Here is a 14,936-nt window from a genome sequence, read left to right as displayed (position 1 = left end):
AGCTTGAATTTTTAATCATTTCCTTGCTCTTTATACTTTTATCACCTATGTATACATTTCTTAAGAATACAGTTTGTCCTGTTAGGGATCTTCACATAAACAGAATCCAACAGTGTGTATTCTTTTTTTCTTTCTTTCTTTCTTTATTTGGCTGTGTCGGGTCCTAGTTGCAGCACACGGGATCTTTGTTGCGTTGCCCCGCAGCATGTAGGATCTTAGTTCCCCGACTAGGGATCGAACCCGCATCCCCTGCATTGGAGGGGGAATTCTTAACCACTGGACCACCAGGGAAGTCCCTGTGTGTATTCTTTGGCAAGTTTCTATTTTTGCTCAATAGCATTCTTTAAGATTCACTCACATTGATGCCATGTAGCTGTGGTACATTATCTTCACCACTGAACTGTAATCCACTTATGAACATACCACAGTTTATTTATCTATTCTACTGCTAAGAGACATTTCACTTGATTCCAGTTCTGCCGCTATTAGGAAGACCACTCTGGAAGCAGTCTTGTACTTGTTCCCTAGTACTCATAGACAGGAGATTCTCTAGGGTACAGGTCTAGAAGAAGTACATTGAAGGATTGCCGAGTATGCTTCTAAGTCATGTCAAACTGTTTTCCAAAGTGGTTGTCCCAATTTACAATTCTGACAGCAGGAAATAAGAGTTCTAGGGCTCATATCTTCACCATACTTAGTAGTGTCACACTTCCCTTTTGCCAGTCCATTGGGTGAGAAAAATGGTATCTCACTGTAGTTTTAAAGACAACTTTTCAGGGCCAGTTAATTTTTTAACAGTTTTCTAAATACACTCCATCAGCCATAGATGAGGCGATTTACCAATACAAATCTAATCTAACATGTAGCGTAATGTCGGTACATTCATCTCCTCACCCCATTTAGCACTAATGACCTGAATGCGTTCATGCAACTTTAAAAGTAAGCAATATTTGCTCTGGGAAAATAAATGATTCTCAAAAAAATAGCTACCACGTGCCCTGTAAAACTTTCTCTTAACTAGCGAGGCTTGGGCCATTATTCTCAAGTTAAACATTTTGAACAATTAGGAAATAAGAGTGTTGCCTTTAAGTGAATCCAGATCAGAGAGGGGAGAATGTTAACTAACATATAAAATCGAATGTGACACGTACTCTAGAACAATCAGCAGCAGCACAACACACTGGAAGCTTAACTTTCCAATGACATCAAGGGAGCAACCCCTCTTCGACACAACTTGGTTTACTCCACCCACACCTACGAAGAACTCTCTTAAGGCAAAGAACGTCGCAGCTCCAACTATTCAGCCCTGATAGAGGATGGCTCCTGAATGTCCATCTGTATAGGCCCTTACCTTGGTCTTTCCAATGGAAGGAAAGAAACCTGAAAATACCTTGTAGTATATCCAAGTTTATGTCTCTGGAAGAACAGCCTGCCCTGATCAACTGTGTCCTACACTAGGGAGTAGGTACGGCAGGTTATACTTGTCACTGACTCAGTACTCTTCTAACGAGACAAACAAGTCCAGTAGGGAGTGAGGAGGCCTGAAGTTTAAAATGCTTATGGGCTTAAATCTCACTTGAAACTTAGCTACTATCAAGGCCAGACAAATGATCCTTCACAATTGAGCAATTTCATGTTCTGAAATGAGCTAAACTCCAGGATGAAAAGGAATTAACTACCAAAACTTCTTTTTAAAGAATTCAGTTGTGACTTATCAAATATATTCTTAGAAATATGAAAAATCTGTACCTTTTGTGCTTGTGCAGTCACTTATTTTTCATCTTTCCCTGTCCTATCCCACCCCTTTGCCTCATGTAGGGTTTATGTAGAAATAGGCCCAGGCAAATGTCGAAGTGTATTTTTTAAATCCCATGATAATTATACTGACCTGAAAGAGCACGGTTATAATAATCTCCAGAAAGGGTGAAGTGGGCATAGCCTTCAGGGCTAGTTCTTACATGCTGCAGAAAATTCACACCTGCAATGAAAGCAAATCTTATTGCAGTGGCGGGGCGGGAACAACCAAAACTTTCTTTTGCTGACAAATTATATAGAAGAGATGTTAGAAAAACAAACACATAGATACAGATAACAGAGTAGTGGTTACCAGAGGGGAAGGGACAGGGGCGAGAGCAGGGGTGATCAACTGTATGGTGATGGATAGAAGCTAAATTTTTGGTAGTGAGCACATGGTAATGTATGCAGAAATGGAAATATAATACTGTACACAAGAAGCTTATAGAATGTTATAAACTGACGTTACCTTAATAAAAATAAAACAAAGAGATGTTAGTTACAGCTAACACTGATGATCTTATAGGAGAACACACAGATGTATCAAAATTTGATATTTTGTTCATCATGGTTTTTTTTTAATAAATTCTGATTTTTAAAAATACTCCATTAAAATATCATTTATCTTAATTACTGAGTTTTATGGTACCCCTTTAAATGTTGTGAATGAGGGAAATGCCTCATTTGCCTCCCCACCAATCCCGGCCCCAGCATCCAGGTGTATCTCAAGCCTGTGGGAACATTAAAAAACATATTTCTACCTGAATATCTGAAAAGAAGGTAGAGTAATGAGAACAGTCATGCCTTCATAAATATTAGCTCAAAATTTCAAGAGTACCGTAGAAAAATAAGAAATAATTATTTTCTGCAGAAAAGATACTCATGGAAACAGTCAAAATTCCAGTTGTTAGTTTCAATCAAGTGGCCCTTGTGGTGCCTAGAAGCATAGGGAAAAGGAAAATCTCCACAATGTGTAAAAGGTCAAATCAAATCCCCAGAATCAACTTTTCCTTGAAGGGAAAAGAGGCTAGCAAGATCAAAACAGAAGAAAATTAAAAGTAAACACAGCAGTGAGATTCTCCTTTACTCTCCTCAGAAACCTCATCTGACACAGCTTGCAAAGATGCGACTGAGGAGAAAGCCCTCCCCTGCCCTGGTCTCCACTCTGCTGAAGGACGGCTCTCAGGTGAATAGGGTTTCACCTCCTACCCGGCCTACGGAGGAGACTCTGGTGAGCCTCTGTGTTTTTTAATTTTCAAAAGACATACAGCTTGGAAACATTACTTTCTAAGCTTATCTTCTAAATTCCTTTAATAACAGTACTCCCTACAATCTTTAGATACACGAAAAGATAAACAAAATGGAGAGACCAGGGATTATTTAACTAGAGCTGTTAACAGAACAGAAATTTCATCAATGACAATTCTATTATTCCCAAGCCATGGTCTGAAGGCCACATATGGCAAATAAATACACGTTTCTTTAAAATACAAATAATGGAAAACATATGTAAAACCGTCATCTAAATTTCTCCCATTCTATTAAGTGCGGGAGAGCATGAACAACATGAAGAAAAGACGGCGGTTCACTGCACGTCTTCTCGATGAACCCGAGGGTCGGGTGAGCACTCACGGGAGAAGGTGAGCTCAGCGAGAGGGACGTCGCAGTCCATGCAGTCGTCGATGAAGCAGATGCACACGCTCTCGGCTTTCATCTCCACGCCCGAGATCAACCGCGCCGGCGCAGCCACCTGGCTCTCTCGGCTGTTAGAGGCCAGGGCAAGAGACGTCAGGGGTTCAGCATTCTTGAACAACCAACTTGCTGCCTTTTTCAGTTGACCTGCAAAGAAATTAAAAGGTGATCAGTTCAATCCGTTCCCACAGCTACTCAAGCAAATCAGAGAGGAAACAGAGAAATACATTTGATAGGGACCTACTGGACAGCCCAAGAGAACCTTAATGCCAGACAGACATAACAAAGAAAAAACAGCACAATAACAGGAATCCTGCTCTTTAGCAAACAGAACAAGGCCCTCTTTGCTGCACAGCTCCGCTCAAGTTTACCGCACCTTTCACGACCTGGCTCAAAATGTCTCCAGGAAGCCATCCTTCCTCTACTGTGACATCTGTTGAAGGAGAGGAGAAAAGAGGAAAGGAGAGGATCCAACATTCCAGGTGCCACTCGGTACTATAACGCTTAATCGTCCCTATGTAGTCTTGCATATCCTGATGTGCTGCTTTGTTAAGTGTTCTCAAATCTCTTACGTTGTACATACTTTGTCTTCTCAACCATGTGTGTAATAGAAAACTATTAAATAACACCCCCTGAACACAACCAGATTGCTAAAGATAAAAAAGAACAGAACAGAAAAAAGAAAAGCAATGCAACCCCACACTTATAAATTACCAGAGGCCAGTGCATGTAACCGTGGTAAGTGGTTAAGGGCATGGGCTTTGGAGCAAGATGGCCTGGCTTCTGATCTTGGCACTTACCAGATGTTGGACCTTGGACAAGTTACTTGATCTCTCTATGCCCGACAGCACCCGCTTACAGGACGGACATGAGGAGGAAACAAATGAGTACGTGGGAGGTTCTCAGATCAGAGCCTGGCATATAACAAAGGCTCTATGAACATCAGTTGGTATTATCGCCTTCGTTATTGATGGAAATAAACCTTAGTTACTAAAGAAATAAAAATTAAAATCCGAAAGGCTCTTAGAAATTTTCCTAACGTGTCTGAATTGTTAAAGAAAGAGTAAAAAGTAGGAAATGTAAACATTAAGGGGGTATGAAGTTAATTAAACCAAGAAGCAATGATGACTAGGTAAAAACAAAACTAAGGAACACAAGATAACTAGGTCTACCTTCATTTTCTCCAGAGGAAAAAGACAGGTAATGCAAACAATTGTGATGAAACCATGTTAAGTGGTCAAAGTTTAACCTGGTACAATCCTTTTCGAAAAAGATTTGTCAATTCAAGCAAAGAGCCTCAAAAATATATCTATATTCTCTGATCCAGTTTTTACAATATTAAGTCTCACTACCAAAGAAATAGTTAAAAGATGTAGACAAAAGTTCATACACAAAAATATTTATTACACAATTGGGTATGATAATGAAAGAATGAAAAACAACTTAAGAATGGTTAAATCATAATGTATCCTCTGATCAATGTAAAAAAATCAATGTTTACAAATGTTAATGACATGGGAAGACGATGCTATTAAGTATATATTATAATAAAATTGTAATTATAATTCTATAAAATTGTATTTGCAATACGATCTACCAACATGTATAATATTACATGTGTGTATATATACACACACACACACGTGTGTTGGATACACAGGCATACCTTGTTTTATTGAACTTTGCTAATACTGTGCTTTTTACAAATTGAAGATTTGTGGCAACCCTGTGTTGAGCAAGTATACTGGCACCATTTTCCAATAGCATTATTTAATTAAGACATATACATTTTTAAGACATAATGCTACTGCACACTCAACAGACTACAGTATAGTGTAAACGTAACTTTTATATGCACCGGGAAGCCAAAAAATTTGTATGACTCGCTCTATTGCGATATTTTCTTTATTGCGGTGGTCTGGAACTGAACCCCCAATATCTCCAAGGTCTGCCTGTATACAGTACGTAGAGAAATAAAAAGAGAGAATATATATGCAAGTATCAAGACTGGGAGAAAATACAGCTCTTGCTGTATCTCTGATTTGAAGAGAAAGGGGAACAAAGAGGGAGGTGGAGAGGTAGTGTGATGCAGTGGAAAGAACACGGGCACACCTGGCTTCAAAGCCATCCCAGCCCCGCATTAACAGGTGGCTTGAGACGACTTTACGTACCCTATCTGAGCCGGCCTCTCCAACTGGAGTGAGGGTAATAATGCCTGCCTCCAAGGGTATGAGGATTCAACAAGAAGCAGGACTAGGCCCAGAGGAGCTCAATAGATGGCCATGACTACCAGCGTCACCGCCATTACCACTCCCACTAGCAACAGTGCTAACATCTACAGAGCACGTGCTGTGTGTCAGGTACCTTCTCATGTCCTTTGCACAGAGTGACTTCTTTATATCAAACCTCTGAGGGATGTCCTCTTATCCTCAGCACGGGTACAGAGACATGAAACTTGCCCAAGTCACGAACAAGTAGCCAGCAGGTGGCAGAGTAAGGATCTGAAGCCAGGCAGTCAGCTCCAGAGCCCACAGCCATGTCCACTATGAAATCCTGTGTCTCATTATTACTGGCCCAAGATTATCTTTAGCCCACAGAAAATCATGGAGGGTCTCCAAAACACACTCCAGCTCATGGAAAGATAAACATTATCAAACATTACCGTTTATCAAGATAAACAGCGGATAAAGGAAAGCCTTATTCAAATTACCTTGACACACCAAGAGAGCTTTGCGGCAGTCATCCATGCCAAACCCCAGCTCCTGCAGTCTAGCCAGTTGTAACTCTAGAGGGGGAAAATGGTATATATATGTTTGTAAGTAATTTAATGTAAATTAACCCACAGACTAATTGAAGCAAAAAAGAACCAAAAAAAACAAGAAAAGAAATTCAGAAACTGGGGACTCAAACACTGCACTGCTATAGGCAAAAGTAAGCTCCTAATTACAATTTATCAACTGTACCCTGAAATTTTTAAGTCTTTTCCCTATATTGGCTGCCTTTTAAATGCTTACAACTGAAACTTAGTATTATTATCCATATAACTTTGGAGGAAAACTTGAAGTTTAAAATTAAACCTTAGCATTATCCATATCTCTGGAAGAAACTATAAAAGGAAAAATACTGTAGGCTAGAACAGTTGGTTTGGGCTGTTTATTTTTAAATTAAAAAAAATTAGTCATACTTATGACCTACAATTATACTTAATGACACAATTATACCCTGAACAATTTAACTGTGCAAAAGAAAATCTGAAAAGTTAAAAAGAAGGGGAGTTTTGGGAAGACTGAGTGGGTTTTATGGTTAATACCTACCCAAGACAGGGTCTAAGGTGTGTCTTGTCGCTTCTCTGATTTCCTCTCCCCTTTGAGATGCACCAGGAAGGTAACTGCTGAAGGAGTTAGCGTCCAGGGCCACTGTGTCTGGTACTGCAGCATTAGCTTGCTCTGGGATGGATTTTGCAATGGCAAGAAACAGCTGAACATCATTATAGGAGAGTCTGATATCCAGGGCCTGTAACTGAATCTAACAAAATTTAAAAGGTGGCAGTTTTTAAAGTTGCACTTGCTTTTGTGTCCACACCCCTTACAGGTATCACTCTAATTCAAGTTCTAGAAATCCAACAGACATCTCTCATTGTGAAGACAGGGGAGATCTTGAAATTAAGCTTGAATAGCCATGAGGTAAAATGTCTCAGCTGTGAGGTCAAATGTCACAAAACTGTACCAAATACAAAATACTAAGCAAGGAAAATTACTAGGGGCCTTAATACTTCAGTAGAATGATTTTCATACAAGCATATTAATCATCAGAGCAGAGAATCAGAGAATGGCTCTGGTGGAGACAGGATCACCTGTTAGCAACACTCTGTTAATCCATTTTGCTTTAATCTATTTAATTTTTTTAAATCTCTGACCACCCAACAAATTTTATCTCTCCTTTATTCAAACAGAACTTTCAATGAGTCATGTTCCACATTAATATTTCTGAAAATCTGGTCTTCCTCCGACAACAGCAACTCAGCTACCACCGGTAAAAGCAGTACAGACACCAACACAAGACCACTTTAAGATGGGATGTCTGTTTGAAGTCTGGGTATAGTGCTTTATTTATTACTCATTTTTCATTTTTTTTTGAAGCCCGAGAATCAGAATGGCTTTTCTCTCTCTTTCAATCCTCCTATGGTTCAAATGGATTACTAATTAATTATTCCCCCTCGACCGAAGAAATAAAACATCGAAGTCTTAAGCCATCCTTGCCTGGCTTCACCTGCTCTGCTTCTCCTCCCCTCTCCTCCTCACTGCCCTATAGACTTCTTTCTTCTAGTGAGACCTCCCTCGGTCTCAGGTCTGCTGGGCCATTTCTGCCCCTGACTCTGCTGCTTCCTAATTTGGAATGCTCTCCTTCTCGGCCTATTTACATCCTACCCCTCTGATCAGACTCACTTTTAGCTTCACTCACAGTCAATATTCCTAACTCTGCTTTCTGTAAAGTTTTATACAACTTCAAGATCACACCAGACAATTAAAAGGTCTTCTATCCTCCACAAGACTGAAAGATCTTCTAGGGCAGAGACACTGTCATATTTATTTTGTATTTGCTGAAGTAACGAAAATGTCGTTGAGTTTGGCACAGTTAAGTAAGTAGTTCAAGCAAAGGAAAGTGTTTGAGAGTGTCTCAGTGTGTTACACAGATTTGTCATCATTACCTCTAAGACAGGTGGGAAGTCTTCACTATTGAATGCATCCATCAGTCCTGAACTATTCTGATAAGAAGAATTCCCCACCAGCTCCACTTGAATTTGTACTGGATCAACAATTGAAAGAGCTGTGTCTTGCTCATTTCCTAGTCGGCATGAAAACACCTAGAGAGTGAAATATGCAATATGGCAGGAATTAATGTCTGATTCAGGAAGAGTCTAACCATCAGGAGAAAAGGAGACCATCTCAGAAGCGCTCAGCCCTATAATATCAAAAGCCCAGAGCAACCACTGAAATGAACATTGTGAAGGGGGAGGCTGAGGTTCTCACCCACTGCCAGGAGCGCAGTGGTTCGCCCGTGGGAAAGGCAGTTTAGCAATATGTAACAAGAGGCTTAAAAACATCACACCCTTTGATCGAGTAATCCTACCTCCTACTAGGAACTAGCCCAAGGAAATAATGCAAAACACAGAAAAATTCACTGAACCATTATTTAACAGTTAATCAAGAAATTAAGAGCAACCAAAGTTTTATCACATCTACTCGGTGGAATATTTTGTGGCCATTTAAAAGGAACAGTTTAAAAGACCATATGAAACATAAGAAGACGGGTACAATATAGGTTATGTGAAAAAGCAGCCCAATCAAAATAATATTATGCCATAACCATATGGAAAGAAACACATCAAAATGTCAAGAGAGATTATGTAAGGTGGGATAGGTGATTTTTTTCCCCTCCCCTTCCCTAATTTTATGTAATATAGTTGTTACTTTCACAACTGAAAATAAATACATTAATTTTTGAACCTAGGTGAAAGGTACACAGGGGTTCATTATATTATTCTGTTTCCTTTGTGTATGTTTGAAATGTTCTGTAATTTAAAAAAACATATTTATGGGGAGAGAAAAGGGAGGGAGGACTCCCATTCTAGGACCAAATTATGTTGCACACTCAAGAAGACAGAAGAAAGCATTGCTTTGGTCTCCCTTGTTCCCTCCCCGCTTTTTGGCATTTTCTAGTGCTACTGAAAAACATGCAACACCAAGGTCCTCTTCTGTATTCAAGATTAACTCATTTTGCTTTCTTTATAAGTTCTCCCCCAATGATGTATTAGGGTGGTCTTAAAATTCAGATCCAATTGTGCTGCCTAAAGAACAAGATTGAAAGGAATTTCCAGGAATCTCAAATATTTTGCCATGTAGTTTTTCTAAGGCTTTGGAGCAGGAAAGTTTCATTTTCCTTTTTCCTTCAGGGGCTTCTGCTACACAAAACCCAATTGTACCTGACAGTTCATTAATTAATCACTAAACTTTTCCATTCAAAGCTGGTATTGTGGTGGCTTGGAAAGCAGACGAATCGCAATTTCAGGACCAACTCACATCACACCAGCATGCAAATCCCTCCGCTCACACTGAGGTTTCTTTACATGAGAGAAACAAGGGGTAGAGAAATAAAATCTCTACAGGTTTTAGTCAGCTATTTCTGACCAGAAAAAAAAAAAAAAAAAAAAAGAAGAAGAAGAAGTTCCATATGCTGCTGACAGTGAAAATAATTTTTGTTCGTTCAACCTCTGAAATACCACTGGAAAGAACTGGGCATGAAAAAGCTTAATCATAAATGGGAAGGAAATGATGAGTATCCCTGACCAAATATTCTCATATTCTAACAAGAGGAATGTTAGCTGAGATCAGTGACTTAAGAACATTTGACAGAGATAATAATCCACCTCGATTCTCCTTCTGTCTCCACACATCCTGGCTTAAAAAGAGGCAAGGCAGTTTTTGCTTAACACTGTATAATGTAATTTTCTGGCTACAAAAGCCATCCCAGGGCAAATTAGCTCCTTCATGAGATCAGATCAGAGCCACAAGCCCCTCTATTAGAGCCTCCGTCCTTTAGGTCAGGCCTGACTCTCTCGACGTGCCCTTTTATAGATCCGATATTCCCAGAAGGATAACACAAAAAGTCCTTAACACTTTTATAGACAAGTTTCCATGACCACAAAGCCCTAGGTCTTCAGAGGGACAAGCACTCAAGGTGGGGAAGGGGATACAGGAGAAACAAGGACCCCTTCCTCACCTTCACAATTCGCCAGGGCCTAGACCTGCAGAACTAGAGGACACGACAAAGAGCCCGGTGGGGTAATGCGGACTAGAAGAGCTTCCTCGGACTTTCTGAGGACGGGAGGGTGAGAGAGCAAGAGGTAAAAGTGCCTCCACACAGTCACAGCCTGATACTGGGGGACTGAACTCACACATCAGAATTACCTGGCAGATTTGAGGAGAAAGTGAAGAGAAGAGGACAAGGGCCCTCCAATCCCGTTAATTATTTCCCTGAATGAAAATTGAGGAGGTAAAATTCTCCTCCAGATGCTTTTCTCTTGAGCCAAACATTTAGTGTTTCAATCAACACACAGACTTCTTACCTCAATGCCAAACAAACTTCCTGAAAAGGGCCGATCGACAAACCGGGGCTTATAGGTGAGCACTGTGGTGCCTTTGAGAATAATGGCGTTGGTATCGAAGCAGGACACATCTTCAACGACCACAAACTCCGTGCCTGGAAAGGACGGCATGGTCAACTAAGCCAAAGCTGTGAAGTGGAAAGCAGCAGGCTGTCGCAAACCAGGCAGCAGCACATTTACTGGGTCGGGGGCTGACACATCGGCCAGAAAGGTATGTTCTGCAGGATGCCTGCCGACACTCTGCTTCACTCCCACCCCGAACAAGTTCTCTGTATCTGGCCAGCCACAGCTGAGCTGACCGAGCACTGCACGGGCAGAAAAGACTGGGAGGCAGTTTCTCTCTTTAGCATATAGTCTTAAGCTAGGTCTCCTGGAAGGCAGAACAGACATTCAGAAGCTCCCTCGCCAAATGACGACCTGTTTTAAAAATCCCAGGAAGTAGATTCAGATACTAATGTTGGTTAGGCAGCATAAAGCACTAGGTCATCTATGTAGCTGTTTAAGTTGTTTACAAAGAATGTGAACTAATTTAATGTAGACTTCTTTTAATTAGTAGATACAGACAGTTTTCTATGCATCTGTACATGGCAAACTTACTTTTCGTTTTCATCAAAAAACATGTATAAATTGAACTTTTGAAACTAAATCCACTTCAAGTGCACTGTGCTCTCCAGTTTCTTCCAAACCACTGAGCAGTAGACAGGGTATATCACAGATATAACCATAAATACACACATACATACAGATGTACCGCAAGAGTCTACTAGTTAACAAAAACTGTACTAAATCTGTTTGTAAAGGAAAATATTCTTTTTGTAAAGAAAGTAACAATCCCCTCACTTATTTATCTTCTCAACTTGAGATTTTCACATACCACCTTTGCTTAAACTCTGTAAGGTACACCTGCTGGGGCCCTAGAGATCAAACAGAAAATTGAAGCCAGATTTAACATTGGGAAAAAAGACCACTGCCCAGGTGGGTATTCAGGCCAGGCACATGCATTAGGGCGGCAGAGGAGAGGGACTAGATCCTGAAGCCCAGTGTGGGCCAGCTCAGGGTGGGCCAGGCAATCCCACCTGAAAACGGAGGTCAGGAACTTTGGACACCTGTTGGTCTGCAAAGGATGCAAATGTGTAAGAGTGCTCGTGTCAAAATACAGAGGCAACAGGAAAGTCATCCTGTAAGACACATATGGAGCCTAACATCCAAACTAAGAATCAGTGACTCACAACTACATATACTTACCTGTTACGTTGACCTTGACTTCCAGGTGCCTTTCAGTAGACACAGGAAGGGAAGACCGCTTGGTAACTACTCCACTTTTCACGGTTTTGGGAATTACAGCAGATTCGCTGCTAGAGTTACGGTGGCGTGAAGGAGTAACTTTAGCTTGCTTCTTGATATCACTGGGGGTGTGGAGAAAATCGTGTACTAAAAGCAGCCAGTCAAATATGAGAAACACACGGAGATTGTTGAGAACTACTGTGAAACAGGAGGAATCCTTTGTAGACCTACAAGAAGGAAGATCATAAAAATAAAATAGCAAAAGAGAAATATGATATTTCATTAACTTGCAAATATGTGACTCAATTGGGGCAGGTGGTACTCCAGCATTCTCTAAACTGAACTTTGAGTATCAATAAACTCTGAATCCGGTTTAATAAAATATTCAGTGTATGTTTTCAGAAGTCAGTCAGATTCTTCAACAAAAAGGAATATGCTCTAAGAAAGCAATAGAGTGCATGTCGTCCAGCAGTTCCCAACCAGGGGTGACTCTGTCCCCTGGAGACATTTTTGCCACAACTGAAGGGGTTCCTACAGGCATCTAGGCATCTGGTGGGCAGAAGTCAGGGACGAGGCTAAACATCCCACAACGTACAGGACAGGCTCCACAACACGGAGTGTTCTAACCCACAATGTCACCAGCGCTGAGGCTGAGAAATGCCGGTGTAGTAGGAAGAGCACAGGCTTAAATCTTGTCACTTATAAGCTGTGTTATCTTGGGTAAGCCACCTACCTTCTCTGAGCCTGCTTCCCCACTTATAAAATGAGAAATAATAACACTGTAAGAGATAAAGTGCCGGGCACATAACAGGTTCGAAAAATGTCAGTTCCCTTCCCTACAGGCTGTTTCTAGAAGATCAATGAGGCACTCTTTCTTTGACGTCTAGGATCACTTCTTTATAAACATCCAATTTACATACTAGTATGAAATGGTTTTTCTAACTGGAACCGGCCTGAAAGTCCAGATCTTTTAGCCAAAGAGGGCAGACAAATAAGATGACATTTACTGTGGGTGTATAACCCCAAGCGCCCGAGAAGTAGAGATGCGGGAGAGGGGGAGAGAGTATTAGTTTTGTTGTCCTCATTACCCCAAATTCTATATTTGGGGTGAAATACAGAATTATAGTCCAAGGAGGACTCTCAGGCCTGGCCTCAAACCATGGGGTGGTCAGGGGCTTATCCAGGCCCTGTGAGTATATCAGTAGGCACAGATGGGTAAGATAGAAGAAAGATGGGCTAGGGACACCCCTATAGAGTTTTCTGGGTTGAACTTCGTTCAATGAGCCCAAAATCGCTTCTGGGGCCCTGAGTCACATACCTGCTTCCCAGTCCTAAAAGGGGCTTCTGTTCAGGAAAAGCTGATTGGGAGATATTTTTAAGGCTGGCTTCTCTGGGCTCTTATTTCTCCTAAACCTGGCTCACTGCCTCTAGAAAAAGGGCACAATGGTGCATGTCTCCTTCATACAGACGCAGCATTTTTCACAGAAACACTTTACCCTTTTGTAACAGACAAAAAATGTTGCCCTCAGTAAAATTTTTCCACCCCATTTTGAACACAGATCGTCAGAGCTACGAACTAACTGGAAAAGTCAAAGTGTGTCTGATCCCCTTTCTGGAAAATATTTCAAGCCTTTAAACACTGTGAAGTGATTTATATTTGACACACAAATTCCCAACAGAAGAGCAATTCTTCTTGAGACACAGAAGGCGTTCAGAAGTTCCAATCAAGAGAACATTTTAACCCTATCACTAACCATGGTATTTTTGTTAGCAAGAGCCAAGGTGTAGGACTTTATTATTAGCCGCCAAGAAATTATACACCTTCAGTATATAACTATATTAATATTTTAAGGCTCCTTCTACATTAAAAATATGATAAGTGGGACAACTAGATGATATTTAGGAAGCCAGATCAACAACAAAGCAAACCCAAAAGGAAACTGTTTCTGCAGATGGGCCAAAGAGCAATACATGCAAGCCCTCTGTTCAAATAAACATCATCTTCAAACAAAGGAACTGCAAATCACAGCCAGCTTATCATCTGACTACAGTCAGGCCAATCCCTAAAATGTGGTAGGCCTGACAACTGTTAGAAAAGACATGGGCTTTGAAATCAGAGGCCCAAGCCCAAGTCTGAGTTCTGACTACATCACTCACTGGCTGTGTGATCTTACAAGAGTTATTTAACCCCCTCCAAGCTTCTATATCGGTATCCGTGAAACAGGGAAGAAGTGACCCACTGGACAGACTTGTGAGAATTAAGTTAAAGGTGGGTAAAGTGCATGGTCCATGGTGCGGCTCAGTAAGACGCAACTATCATTCTTATTACTGAACTTTTTTTAAAGTTCATGCAAAAGTTTAAATATCTACTTTGCTAGACTTCCTAAAGGCATATGGAGATCGTGACCCATCCCTAAAAAAAACCTCAACCCCGAGGAATTCACTGAACAGCACACTGAAATGTCAGACATATTTAAACATACAAATATAAGAACAATCCTGATAATTTTTTTTTTCCTTTTTTGCCTAACCAAGATGTCTTTCCCAGCCTTCTTACTTACTGGTTTATATTTACGACTTATCTGGTAACATGAAACACTAAGAGAATGAAACCGACATCAGCTCCCAAGGTCTCCTTTTGAGTCTCTATCCATCAGACCTAATTTTTCAGTTTTCCAGTCTAAGCCCACCTAGTCATAAAATCTTACAGTAGTGTGTCATCAAATAACACAAGCTACATCAGGAATCATCACAACAGCTCCCATCTGTGCCAAGCGGTATATGCCGGAATATCTTAAGCATTACCTCCATCCTATGCATGAGGTGGGCCAGGTGGGCACAGTTATTCTTTCCTATTTCATAGAAGATGAAAATGCAGCTGAAAGAGATGAAGGAACTTGTCCTTGGATGCATTACTAGAAAGTGGTAGAGCGAGGTTTGAGCCCAGCTCTATACGATCCCCAAACATGGGCTCTTTCTACACACAACACTGCCTCCCATA

At 40.8% G+C, this 14,936-nt stretch overlaps 1 protein-coding gene across 4 annotated transcripts in view; it reads right to left on the bottom strand.

Annotated features, from left to right (window-relative positions):
* Positions 1 to 14,936, bottom strand: part of VPS13D (vacuolar protein sorting 13 homolog D) — a 247,335-nt gene that overhangs the window by 163,193 nt on the left and 69,206 nt on the right. For all 4 annotated transcript variants that reach the window (XM_060088995.1, XM_060088992.1, XM_060088993.1 and 1 more), the window contains exons 31-37: positions 11,897 to 12,162; positions 10,613 to 10,746; positions 8,195 to 8,350; positions 6,801 to 7,011; positions 6,197 to 6,271; positions 3,427 to 3,633; positions 1,889 to 1,978 (exon numbers count right to left, since the gene is read on the bottom strand). In XM_060088995.1, coding sequence (XP_059944978.1) covers positions 1,889 to 1,978; positions 3,427 to 3,633; positions 6,197 to 6,271; positions 6,801 to 7,011; positions 8,195 to 8,350; positions 10,613 to 10,746; positions 11,897 to 12,162 — 1,139 coding nt within the window. The remainder of the gene's footprint in view (positions 1 to 1,888; positions 1,979 to 3,426; positions 3,634 to 6,196; positions 6,272 to 6,800; positions 7,012 to 8,194; positions 8,351 to 10,612; positions 10,747 to 11,896; positions 12,163 to 14,936) is intronic.

Source organism: Mesoplodon densirostris, chromosome 2 (genome assembly GCF_025265405.1).
Source record: "Mesoplodon densirostris isolate mMesDen1 chromosome 2, mMesDen1 primary haplotype, whole genome shotgun sequence".
Lineage (NCBI taxonomy): Eukaryota > Metazoa > Chordata > Mammalia > Artiodactyla > Ziphiidae > Mesoplodon > Mesoplodon densirostris.
Note: the sequence above shows the minus strand (reverse complement) of the source record. Positions and strands in the feature narration are given on the sequence as shown.